Source organism: Panthera leo, chromosome D2 (assembly GCF_018350215.1).
Source record: "Panthera leo isolate Ple1 chromosome D2, P.leo_Ple1_pat1.1, whole genome shotgun sequence".
NCBI classification, from domain to species: domain Eukaryota; kingdom Metazoa; phylum Chordata; class Mammalia; order Carnivora; family Felidae; genus Panthera; species Panthera leo.
In genome coordinates, this window is record NC_056689.1 from 12,895,219 (window position 1) to 12,907,652 (window position 12,434).

At 39.5% G+C, this 12,434-nt stretch overlaps 1 protein-coding gene across 7 annotated transcripts in view; it reads left to right on the forward strand.

Annotated features, from left to right (window-relative positions):
* Positions 1–12,434, forward strand: part of LYST (lysosomal trafficking regulator) — a 242,995-nt gene that overhangs the window by 226,225 nt on the left and 4,336 nt on the right. For 6 of the 7 annotated variants that reach the window (XM_042909178.1, XM_042909177.1, XM_042909181.1 and 3 more), the window contains 5 exons: positions 1,870–2,009; positions 2,515–2,612; positions 7,354–7,510; positions 8,308–8,379; positions 9,260–9,849. In XM_042909178.1, the coding sequence (XP_042765112.1) occupies positions 1,870–2,009; positions 2,515–2,612; positions 7,354–7,510; positions 8,308–8,379; positions 9,260–9,398 (606 nt within the window). In that variant the 3' untranslated portion in view covers positions 9,399–9,849. Of the gene's footprint in view, positions 1–1,869; positions 2,010–2,514; positions 2,613–7,353; positions 7,511–8,307; positions 8,380–9,259; positions 9,850–12,434 lie in introns of those variants that run through there. The other variant, XM_042909183.1, reaches the window with a different exon arrangement.

The window sequence follows — 12,434 nt, forward strand, 5'->3', positions numbered from 1 at the left end:
CAAATTTACAAGTAAGAACATGGATACGTGAAAAAGTTAAAGTTGGTTATAATAAGAGAAATGCAATTCAAAGCAACCTTGATTGTTACAAAGATTGGGAAATGTTCAGAGACCTGGAATGAGCAGTGAGTCACAGACTCATGCTGCAGAGCCCAGGCAGAACAAGAAGGGGCCCGGGCCTTTCCGGACAGGGCATCCCCCGGGCCCAACTAGCCTGAAGCATGGTCTGGAAGGGCTCTGGGTACATCCCTTTGGCCTTGCAGACTCCTGGCCCTGTGGGAAGGGTCCCAGTTAGAGTCGGGGGAGCTCAGACCCAGGACTTTGGCCCTTGTGGAAATCACATCTCGTCTCTGTGACTGTCTGTGATTGTGTTCGGTTGAAGGTCACGTGTCCCAGCTGAGCAGAAGCCCCTGCCACACAGCTGAAGTGGGTCATTCCAAGAAAGAATGTGGGCCTAGTATTGCCTGGGCACTTGATTCTTTAAGAGTAAAATATGTATTTTATGTGCATAAAACACTGGACTGCATAGCACTTACAATAGATGAGCAACAGCTAATATATCAACACAGATATGTTTCAAAAACAATGGTGAGCAAAAAGGCAAGATGCAAAAGATACCTAAAGAATAATAACACATACTTAAAGTTTATCAACACGAAAAACCAAACACCATGTTGTTTACGGTTATGGTAACATATGGTAGAACATATGGGAAACGTGGGAAACATAAACACAAAATTCAGGATGGTGGTAACTTCTGATGAGAGAGGAAATAAGACAGAACAGTATACAAACTATGTAATGTTTCATTTTTTTCCCTGTTTAAAAAATAAACTGATCGGATAAAATATTAAGATTAGTTTACCTGAGTGGCCAGTTAAATAGCTTTCTCTTATACTTATCTTTCTACTTTTCTATATCCTTTGAAGTAAAATATTGAAATAATTTATGACAATAAACAGCTTAGTCTAATGAAAGCAAGAGTCAAACCTAGCAGAGACATCTGGCATCTGTGAGCCAACACAGACCTTGGAACATCAGTTTGCAGTCTTTCAAGTAGAAGACCAATCTGTAACTACGGACAAGTAATGGTATGGGAGCACATCACCGCTGGTGACCTCGTGAATTGGTACAATGCCTTTGGAAAGTACACTGTCAAAAACTACAAATGCTCAAGTAAATTAAGACATTCTAACTGTATAAAATATTATAACACCATTAAAAGTCATTTTGAAGACAATCAAAAATGCAAAATGCTTACAGGAGAATTTAAACTACAAACTTTAAAATGATTTGTACGGCAATAATCGTACCTACAAAAATACATGAGTATTTGGACAAAGACCAGACAAGAAGACAAAAAATGAAAAGCGTATTCATGAAATTATGGGCAATTAAAACTTTGATAATGTTTAATCAGTTTTACTCTTTAGGACAAAGTTGAACTGAAATGGATTGAAAAATGATATGCTTGAGGGGTGCCTGGGTGGCTCAGTTGGTTAAGCATCTGGCTCTTGATTTGAGCTCAGGTCATGATCTCACAGTTCAAGGAATCGAGCCCTGTGTCAGGCTCTGCACTGGCAGCATGGAGCCTACTTGGGATTCTCTCTCTGTCTCTCTGTCTCTCTCTACCCCTTCCCTGTGCATTTTCTCTCTCTCTCTCTCTCTCTCTCTCTCTCTCTCTCTCTCTCTACCCCTTCCCTGTGCATTTTCTGTGTCTCTCTCTCAAAATAAATAATCATTAAAAAAAAGAAAAATGATATGCTTGAATGTTTGAGTCACTTCAGTTTTTTATTTTTGAGATACAGTACTAGGAAAACTTTTGTCATGGTTTTTATCTTATACTTTACTGAATTTCTTAAATTTCAGCCTTCAGAGATAGAAATGGAGTCCCAGATACATCTCTATGGGCACACAGAAGAGATAACCAGCTTATTTGTTTGCAAACCCTACAGTATAATGATAAGTGTGAGCAGAGATGGCACCTGCATCATATGGGATTTAAACAGGTACAGAAGGAGGGCTGTAACTCCAACGCAGCTGTTTTTAATGTTTCAGTTCTTACTGTGTGAAACAGATGCACTATAATGATGTCTTTACCAGAGTGCCTGGGTGGCTCAGTCGGTTAAGCCTCCAACTTTGGCTCAGGTCATGATCTCACAGTTTGTGAGCTTGAGCCCTGCATCGGGCTCTGTGCTGATAGCTGGGAGCCTGGAGCCTGCTTCGGATTCTGTCTCCCTCTCTCTCTGCCCCTCCCCCACTTGCTCTCTGTCTCTGTCTCTCAAAAATAAATAAACTTAAAAAAAATTTAATAATATCTTTACATTATAATAATTTTAAACACGAAATACAACCTTTACTTTATAATCTAATTGAAATCAAACAATCAGTTAAGAACAAAGTTAGGAATGCCTTCTGAGTAAAAGATCCTTATACTGAGGAAAGGAATTATACAAGTAAGAGAATATAATTATATTTAATGATCATATGCAAATTTATATCTTTGTCTTTCAGGTTGTGCTATGTACAAAGCCTGGCAGGACACAAAAGCCCTGTCACAGCCGTCTCTGCCAGTGAAACCACAGGTGACATTGCCACTGTATGTGACTCAGGTGAGTGAGCCCTGAAACCAGAGCCCAGAGGTCGTTGTGCTAACAGCATTCAGCTAGTTCCTTCCATCGTACGTGAAACTGTTGGATTACATCTCTCAGGTCCCTGCCAGATCCAAATACTTTGGTAATAGCATATTTGTGTATTAAAATACAGTGAGTCCAAGAGTGAGCTCATCAGTTTAGGCACCAATTTACGCAAAAGTTAGTATTATCATAGTTTAACTCTGTTTCTGATATATGTAAGATTGCATTTGAGCACGTGTTAAGCAAATTATTACTACGTAAATTAATCTGAATTTTCTTCGCTCTTGTTTTCCTATCCTTTTTTGGCTTCTGCTTTTTAACTACTAATAACTTCACTACCTTCCTCCTAAGTGCAAAGCATCAGCCAGTGATCAGTTTTGAATATATTTCTTCCAGTTCCTGAGAACAATATTATAGAATAACAAAGGGAGGCATAATTTGCCTTAAAATTTGCATGACAAAGTTAGATCTCCTAATCAGAGGTCTTATTTTTAGTTTTGGTTTTTTTCAAGTATACATGTTGTAAAACTTGAGGAAAGAACAGTTGGAAAATTCATAAATTTTCTGTTTGCAGATCTTAACATTGAAAGGATCCTTTGACAAACTGTCTTTTTCTGCCCGCTCAGTGTAGAGGATCTTTGACATATCTGTAGTGGGTGATCCTCTATCCTTTGCTTGCATGTTTTATATTGTTTGTTTCTTTCTCTTTTCTTTATTTTATTTATTTGGAGAGAAAGGGAGTGTGTGAGAGGAGGAGGGGCAGAGAGAGAGGGAGAGAATCCCAAGCAGGCTCTGCACTGTCAGTGTGCAGCCCAGTGTAGGGCTTGATCCCAGGAACCGTGAGATCATAACCTGAGCCAAAATCAAGAGTCAGACACTTAACCGACTGAGCCACCCAGGCGCCCGTTTGTTTTTTTCCCGAAACCAAATGTATGCTGTCTTTGCAGACACCAAACAGCTCTCTAATCCTGTGCCGTCACCTGGGAGCCCCAACAATGCAATTTAGTTCTGACACAAAGTACTTGAAGTTCTTTAGCAAATTTGGGAATTCCCAAGACCCCCCCACCAGGTTCAATAAATATCTAAAACAACTTACAGAACTTAGTAAAACACTATACCTAACTACTGTAGTTTATTATAAAGGATAGAAATGAACAGCCAGATGAAGGATATAGGGTGAGATCCAGAGGGTCTGTCCTTGTGGAGTCAGACTGCACCCCCCCTGCTGGCACAGGAATGTGCTCCCCAACACGGGGAACTCTCCTAACCCTGCTGTTGAGGGGTTTTGTTATGGAGGCACAGTTGATCAAATCATTGGCCATCAGTAGGTAATTGAGCCCAACCTTCAGCCTCTCTCCCCACCCTGGAGGTGGAGAAGTACTGTAAATTCTAACCTCCTAACCCCTCCCCCCACCTTGGTTTTTCTGGCGACCAGCCCCCATCCGGAAGCTGTGTAGGGCCTGCCCCCTAGGAGTCAGCTCATTAGCAGACAAAAGATGGTAAACTACAAGGGTCTCTGGAGCTCTGTGCCAGGAACCTGGAACGATGACCAGATATTTATTTTTTTATTATGCTACAGATACCTCTTGGAGTTTTATTGTTGATTTTACAAAACATTCGTTAATTCTTGTATTCAAGAAAAGTAATATCTTCAGTCATGCTTTAAAGGTATCAGATGAAAGCATTTGCCAGTGTTAGCATCCAGTTATAAAATAATGTCATGGAAACATTTTTATTTGCTAATCATCATAACTGAGGGGAAAGATTTTAAACAGTTGACGTTGATAATCCAAGTGTGGGCAGATGATTGATGACTTCGATAATTGTTCTTCCTTGATTTGTACATTAGCAGCTTTTAGTATGTCATATCAAGAAGGAATCTGGGGGAATAATATAATGATTATTTATATAGAGTTCTCTACTTTCTTGTTTTGGCAACATTTGGAAGTTAGGAGTGACCTTAGGGAGCTGAATTTTGTAAAGTTAATTACTTTCCGGCTGCCAGTAGTGATTTATATCTGTGATATTATATCAGCTAGTCATATGGGAACAAGAAACAAAATTACTTTTGCTGCAATTACTAACTCACTGGAAGGCTATTCAGGTGTCCCTAGGTAGCACACAGCACAACAGAGTAATGGTTAGAACTTTTTTTTTTCCCCCACTTTGAACAAAAAGTCCTTCCCTACTTTTTTTAAGTCTCTTGGTACATATATAAGAGAAGTCATAATAAGAATTTGGTATAAAGAGAACATGATAAAAATAATGATTTTTAAAAGACAGGCCAAATTTATGTTTAGTAACCCAAACTGGACTTCTATTCTTAATTCCAAGAAGGGAAAAAAGTCATCAGATGTAGCCTACCAAAGATCTTCACCCTTTAGTGAGTACCATCCAAGTAACTTTAAAAATCAAAATTTTAATAAATATATGTGTGTGTATGTACGTTTCTGTGTGTACACGTTACACATATATAAAATTTCTGTATCGGGGCTGAAGTTCCACATGCAAGCTCTTTACCCTTGATCATAATTCCCCAGTCCTTATTATGGGATGTGGTTCTTATAGTGATGAGAAGTGAAATTTATTAAACTATGTAAATGTTCTAACAGATGGTTTCTGCATTTTTTAAAATCATTCTGCCACTGGATCAACATACGTGCCTTTTAACTGGGGTTCATAGCCTGGTCATGTGGTGCCAATGGCGTTAGAGAGTCAATATTATGAAATTCAGGGTATTCAGTGAGTCTCCAATCGATTTTAATCTCAGGGAAGATGTATAGGAGGAATATTTTTTTTTTCAGGAGTGCCCAACTTTCTCTTAGTTGATGTGCTGAATTCAATTCTATGTGAGAGCATCCGGTAGTGAGTAAAGGCCTCCGTTTGGCTGTGTACTGTCTTCGGCAGATGAGCAGTTACTTGGTTTTGTGGTAGCCCAACGTGCTGGGTAATCCTCTAGGGTAATTCTTTGCCTATTAAGTTCTGGACCATATTTCATAGAGTCCAGGACCACGTTTAGATTTTTTGTCCTGAGGGACTAAGCTGTGCAGAAGCTATGGATTACATGGAACGCTCAACGCCTCCATCAGTACCTTCAATAAATCTAACCTGACTAGTAGAAGTCTGGTTGTTTTAGTCTTCAAATCTTTTATCAAACACTAAATTCAAAACAAAGAGTGAAATAAATGTCTACTCAAGGAAAAAATGAGTTTATCGTCTACAATTGTATTTCTTTCGTATACTGAATCTGTAATCTCCCCTAACCAATGGGATGTCTTAAGTAAAACCCGGCCATTTGTTCATCGTTTTTCTCTACATAGGTGATAAGTATATTTAACATGATAACTGCTATTGAAGCCATTTAAAAATATATAATTTGGTGGCATTGTCACATCCACAGTGTAGAGCAGCTGTCACCACTGTCCACTTCAAAAACCTTTTCGTCACCCCCAACAGAAACTCTGTAACCATAACTGTTCCTCCTTGCCCCACAGCTTCTGGTGACCACCCTCCTTTCTATCGCTAGGAATTTGTCCATTCTAGATACTTTATGTAAGTGGAATCATACACCATTTGTCCTTCTTCGTCTTGTTTATGTCCTTTATTTCACTTAGCCTGATGTTGAGGCTCATCCATGTTGTAACATGTATCAGAACCTCATCACTTTCATGGCCAAGCAATATTGCTGTGTGTGCCCCTATCACATTCGGTGTGTCCGTTCATCTGTGCACGGGAGTTGGGCTGTGTCCACTGCTCGGCGGTCGGGAATGGTGCCGTGGCACGGAAGGCGTTGGGTTTGTGGTATTTGAAGGTCTTCAGCGTATCTTTACATAAAGAAGTATTTGCACAGTTTGTTTCTTTGCTATAAAATATGAAGTCTATGAAATCTTGTCATTGCCTTAATAAAGGAGAAAGTGAAATTCTGTAGTTTTTTTGCTAGTTCTAATGGAGAGATAAAATCAAGTGTAGTAACCCTATGGCATCCAAACTTTATCAAGCCTCTTAACCTCTGTCTTGATCAGCTTGAGAATACTTCTCCCAAGAAGGCTGGGCTTATCATCCCGAGGCCCCAAACCTGCACCCCCATTTTATAGAGGATGGGGAGCACTGATCGCCTCTGGAAAACTACAGAAAGTTTTGTTACTCATGGTCTTTGAACAGGGAGAATTAGTTTAATAAGTCATTGATTTACAAGATTCATTGTGAGAATTAGATTTCTTTTTTTTTCTTTAAGAAGTAGTTTTTGACTCAGCTAAGTTTTATTGTAACTTTTTTTTCTCTTCAAATTCACATAAGTCACTTCTTATAGATGGTTCCACAGAATGTTTTCATTTGTTTTTGGAGATTGTTTAACTCTCTAGGTACTTTCAAATTCAGACTTGGCAGTTTGTATACTAAAATATTACAATTACACACAGATACATGATTAACTTACCTGTTGCTCTCTATTATAAATTAATATTTTTATTTTCCCACCGGTCATTGTCACTAGGTAAATACACAGAGCTCTGTGTGACTTATAATGTAGTAATTTTATTTATACAGACTTCAGTCATGACTTCCCTGTAAATTTTATCACTGAAACAAACAAGCCTGGTGCACAGTGGGGGTGGGGGGGTTGGGAGGGGTAGGGGTAGTCAGCCCTCTGGGACCCAGGGCACGGGGTCCTGGACACACCCACACTCTGGTGACCTGCCGAACGATTTTGGTGTTCTAGCTGGTGGAGGCAGTGACCTCAGACTCTGGACAGTGAATGGGGACCTCGTTGGACATGTCCACTGCAGAGAGATCATTTGTTCTGTTGCTTTCTCTAACCAGCCAGAGGGAGTATCTATCAATGTGATTGCCGGGGGATTAGAAAACGGAATTGTAAGGTAAGAGGAGTTTTCGTTCTCTTTGTTTGCTCTTGTTCATAAGGACACATCAGTTTCAAAAATTAGGTTTGGTTTTTTTATTAATTTTTAATGTTTATTTTTAAGAGACAGAGACAGAGAGAGAGTGTGTGAGCCGGGGAGGGGCAGAGAGAAGGGGAGACACAGAATCCGAAGCAGGCTCCAGGCTCTGAGCTGTCAGCACAGAGCTCAATGTGGGGCTCGAACCCACAAACTATGAGATCATATCTAGGCATGTTAATATTTAATAGAGATTTAAAATCACCTTCAGATATAGGTTCTTCGCTTATTCCTATTTTATTTATTTATATATTTTTTTAATGTTTGTTTATTTTTGAGAGACAGAGCACGAGTGGGGGAGGGGCAGAGAGAGAGGGAGACACAGAATCCAAAGCAGGCTCCAGGCTCTAGGCTCTGAGCTGTCAGCATAGAGCCGAACGCAGGGCTCAAACTCACAAACCGTGAGATTATGACCTGAGCCAAAACCAAGAGTCGGACACTCAACCGACTGAGCCACCCAGGTGCCCTATATTCCTGTTTTATTTTTAAATAACAAACTTAGCTGTAATGTAGTTTTGAAATTGTGTATTGTCTGTGAAAATTTACCAAGTTTTCTTACTCCCACATACACCCCCTGCAAACTTCCCAGAAGGAACTACAGTTAATTGTTTATTGTGTTTCCTTCCAGATGATTTTTAACAAATAAACAAATATTTAGGACTTTTTAGTGAAGGAAATTTTAGTTTGCATAATTAGATGATGACTTGTTCCCTCTCTAGGTTATGGAGTACATGGGACCTAAAGCCTGTGCGAGAAATCACATTTCCTAAATCAAATAAGCCGATTGTAAGGTAACCGCCCCCCCCCCCCACCATTCTTCATGATATACTTTGTGACTGTGTTTTTGTTAGAGAGTTGTTAAAGCACACTGATGTGAAATATGTGATGACAGTCATAAACAGCTGACCATTTATCAAACACCAAGCTGACCAAGACCTTTTGCAAGAGGAGACACAGTCCACATCTTGGTAGGGCTTCAAATCTGAGTTGGGAGCTCCAGTCTAACAGAAGACATGCTGGGAGAGTGCCCAGAGAAGCTTTTGAATTGTAGAAACGATATCCTTTCCCTTTCTTATTGAAAATACCGTAAGGATGACTGATAGCGGCAGGAAGGTACTTGGTAATATTGATAAACAACCAGTTACCCTTTGTTGTACTAACACACTTGACCTTAAAAAATCAACTGGAAATCAGTCATTCAAATTCTACGTTATTACATTAGTTTATTTTCAGTGCACTACATTTGCCTTTTCCTTTTTCAGGGAAATAAAATATCTCCCTAAAATAATCACCACTTGTTTCTATAAAGAGAACATGTGGCACTGTTATTTTTTGTAAACTTTCCTATACTCAAGTATTTGTTGTTTAAGTAATAAAGCATAACCAAGGCAATAAGAGAAAATATGCAGAGAAGGAACAGAATGCACTGCCCTCCTTGATCCTGATTTTCTTCCGTATCACCTCGTCAGGATGAGCTTCACAAAGTTGTCAGCAGGGCAATTAAACTATATTAGGATTACACTGGAAACCGGTGGGTTGTAAGCAGGTATTTCGTTGGGCTCTCTGCTCCGGTAAAGATATCTTAGCTTCTTTACACTGATTCCTGTGTGATCACCAGTCTGCAAATGCAATTTTAAGACATAACGTACAGACGGGATTTCTTTCTGACAGCCTCACGTTTTCCTGTGACGGCCACCATCTGTACACCGCGAACAGTGACGGGACCGTGATCGCCTGGTGCCGGAAGGACCAGCAGCGCCTCAAACAGCCCATGTTCTATTCCTTCCTCAGCAGCTACGCAGCTGGATGAATGAGAGAGAACCTCGCTCCTCCAAAGCACTTTAGCTCCAAACTCGATTTGTAGACCTTCCCGGTTTTGGGAGGTTGAACTTGAAGAAACGGATGACCAAACAAATCATCCAAATAACGATCAGCCCTCTTCACCTGCATAATATTCTGCAGCCTCACAAGGTCCTAAGAGAACAGTTTTGTTCTAATTTAGTGATAATCCAGAGGGCTGTGTCAGTATGTCCCAAGCAACAAGATTCAAGTCTTACACGATAAATTAAAATCGTATCTTTAAAGTTTTTACCCATAAGCATAATCTAAAGAAAGGATTAGGGTCTCTGCTTTTTCTGTTATTCCAAAAGGGCCAGTAGAATGTCAACTGGTTAGCCTAATTGTTTATATAAAATACTCTAAAAATTATATTTAAAAAGTTTTATGCCAAGATAATCCACCCTCCCCCTGAGAAAAGGAAGGAAGGAAGGAAGAAAGAAAAGAAAAGAAAAAAGAAAAGAAAAGAAAAGAAAAAAAAAGAAAAGAAAAGAAAAGAAAAGAAAGAAAAAGCGAAAATTAATGAAAGGGATAAGAATCGTGAACTTGATAAGTGCTTTATCTGAGAAGTAAATCACTCGGTCGGTGTCTGGGCACCGAACACTCTGTGGAACATGTGAATACTAAAACAAACCACTAATGAATCTCAATGTTAAGCAGTTTTTTTCCAGTTGCCTTCTTAGCTCAAAGTAGAACCAGAATTTTTTGATGGCCACAAACAAGAACACAGGTATCTTTGATTTCAGACACATTCTGTTTCTTCGTAAAACTCCTTAAAATCCAGAACACTAGATACTGGTGAGTCACTAAGATTTAAACACAATGATAATTATCTTAATATCTGCCATTGACCGAGCGCTGAATACCTAACAATTTGCAATAGAAAGCCTCCACTATGCAAAAAGATGGCACAGATATCAATAATATATTCTAGGTAAGACATTTAATGTGCAGGGAGTGTTTTCTTCCACAAAACAATTTCAAAAGAAAAGGAGACTGCTTACTTTGTTTCCAACAGGACGCAGAGTAATTCTTACAGGAAACGGTTTCCACTGTTTCTCCTAACCAATGCTACCTGAGAATTCTAGAAGCAGTAGAAAAATCTAGGTATACACCTCAGAAAACTGGCACACCATAAACCAGAATTCCTACAAATCTCGGGATGGTCTAGCTCTACCAGATATTACGGCTCTATTTTTACTTGGGGTGCTGCTTTATTGGCTTTGAAAACACTGTACAATAAGCTCAGTAATATGTCACCACGGGATAAAAATATGTATTCCTGCCTAAGAATAACTTGCGTGTTTGTTATGGAAATCTAATTCATATGGTGTTTACAGAACTACTTTTGTAACTTCCAGACTTTCTAAAACATTCTGCTTAAAAACTGTATAGAATACAATTCAAACGTCTCTGCTGTCACCATAGATGCAGGAGACAAGCGGCCACGTATGCTTGTTATTCACCGGACACGCTCACAGACTGCATTTAGATCACGGTTTGCACAGACCAGGTCTGCATTCTGAGGTCCAGAAGGTGCAGAGACGAGATTATTCCTATTCACGTTGAAGTGATCTTGCTTTGTTTAAAAAAAAAAAAAAAAAAAAAAAAATTGCAGCTATTGTCTGGCTTTCATTTTTTCTACCAAGAACTTTAAATTAGTCCCCTATTAGAATAGGGTTGCTACTTGGTCTTCTTTTTTTTTTCTTTTTTTTTTTTTTTTATTAAGGCTGAATTTCATCATTTATTTAAAAAGAAAATATGCAAAATAACTGGTCTTGTTAAGAGTGCAATATTATATTTTTAAGTAAAAATAAAAATTAATTTGGGGGGATTATTTATTCAGCATGAAACTTAATATGTGTATGTTTGAAACACTTCATAATGTGCATGTTGTAGTAAACATTTCTGTAAAATATCACAAGCTCTGTCATCTTTGTATACACTGCCACTTCAAACTGGGAATAAATTTCATAAAAATAGATGTAAAGACCTATTCTTTATACCATTTAAATATTACAACCAGATCTCAGATTGGTGGCTTTTATTTTTTTGTAACCCATCTATGTTCTCTCTTTAGCTCTCCTATACACTGATGTCACTAAGAAATAATAACTTTCGTTTCTTAATTCCTTTCTTTATGAGAAATTTTACTTCAGCCTTTACTACCCTTAAATAGAGTTTAGGCACACTTTTTAAAGAAAATATATCTGCCCCTCCCACCCCCAACAGCCGATCTATCACGAGAGCCTACTGCGTGCATCACTGTATCACTCGGCTAAGTGCTGAAGATACAGCTGTTCCCTGCATTCCTGGAGGTTACAGGCCGGGAGAGAAACGCGCTATCAGTAACATACGATGTCCGTAGTTACAAAATACGGGAAGTGCCGTTAAGGTAGAGTGTAGGGTCCTCTGAGAGAATATAACAGGAAGAATTCAATTTAGATCAAGAGGATCTAGAAAAGCCTCTTGACAAAGGGAAAGTTTTGTTGCAAACTGATGGATGATCGGAATTTGACAGGTAAAGATGGGGGCAGACGTGTTCCAGACAGCACGTTTACCAGCGCCGGAGGCAGGAACATCAACGAACAAAGGCCCAGTGAAGGAAAGAGCGTCCTCTACGCTCCTCAGCCTCGCCGGTGGGCGTTGCAAAGTGGTGTGTGAATTCAAGGAACGGCAGCCCAAGAACCCAGAATCATTCTTCTAGTCTGCCTTGCCTCTGAAGTGTTTTCAGGGTTCTCGGGAGTAGAGCACCCTTGTTTCTAGATGTCCGTCTTCAGAAGAACTCAGGAGGAGCATCTGGCAGTGTAAGCCAGCCAGCCTCAGTGTCCCCTCCTTACCTGCAAGTCTCAGATCCCTCTTCCTTTCAACTGTGTTGGCTCAATGCCAGTTATGCACAAGGCCAAGGCCAGGTGATGGGGTCGGGTGGAAGAAGAGGAGGGAGATTCTAGCCCTTCTGAGCTCATACCTGGTGATCTGCTTCTCATGGAGGAATTGTTCCATGTTTTCA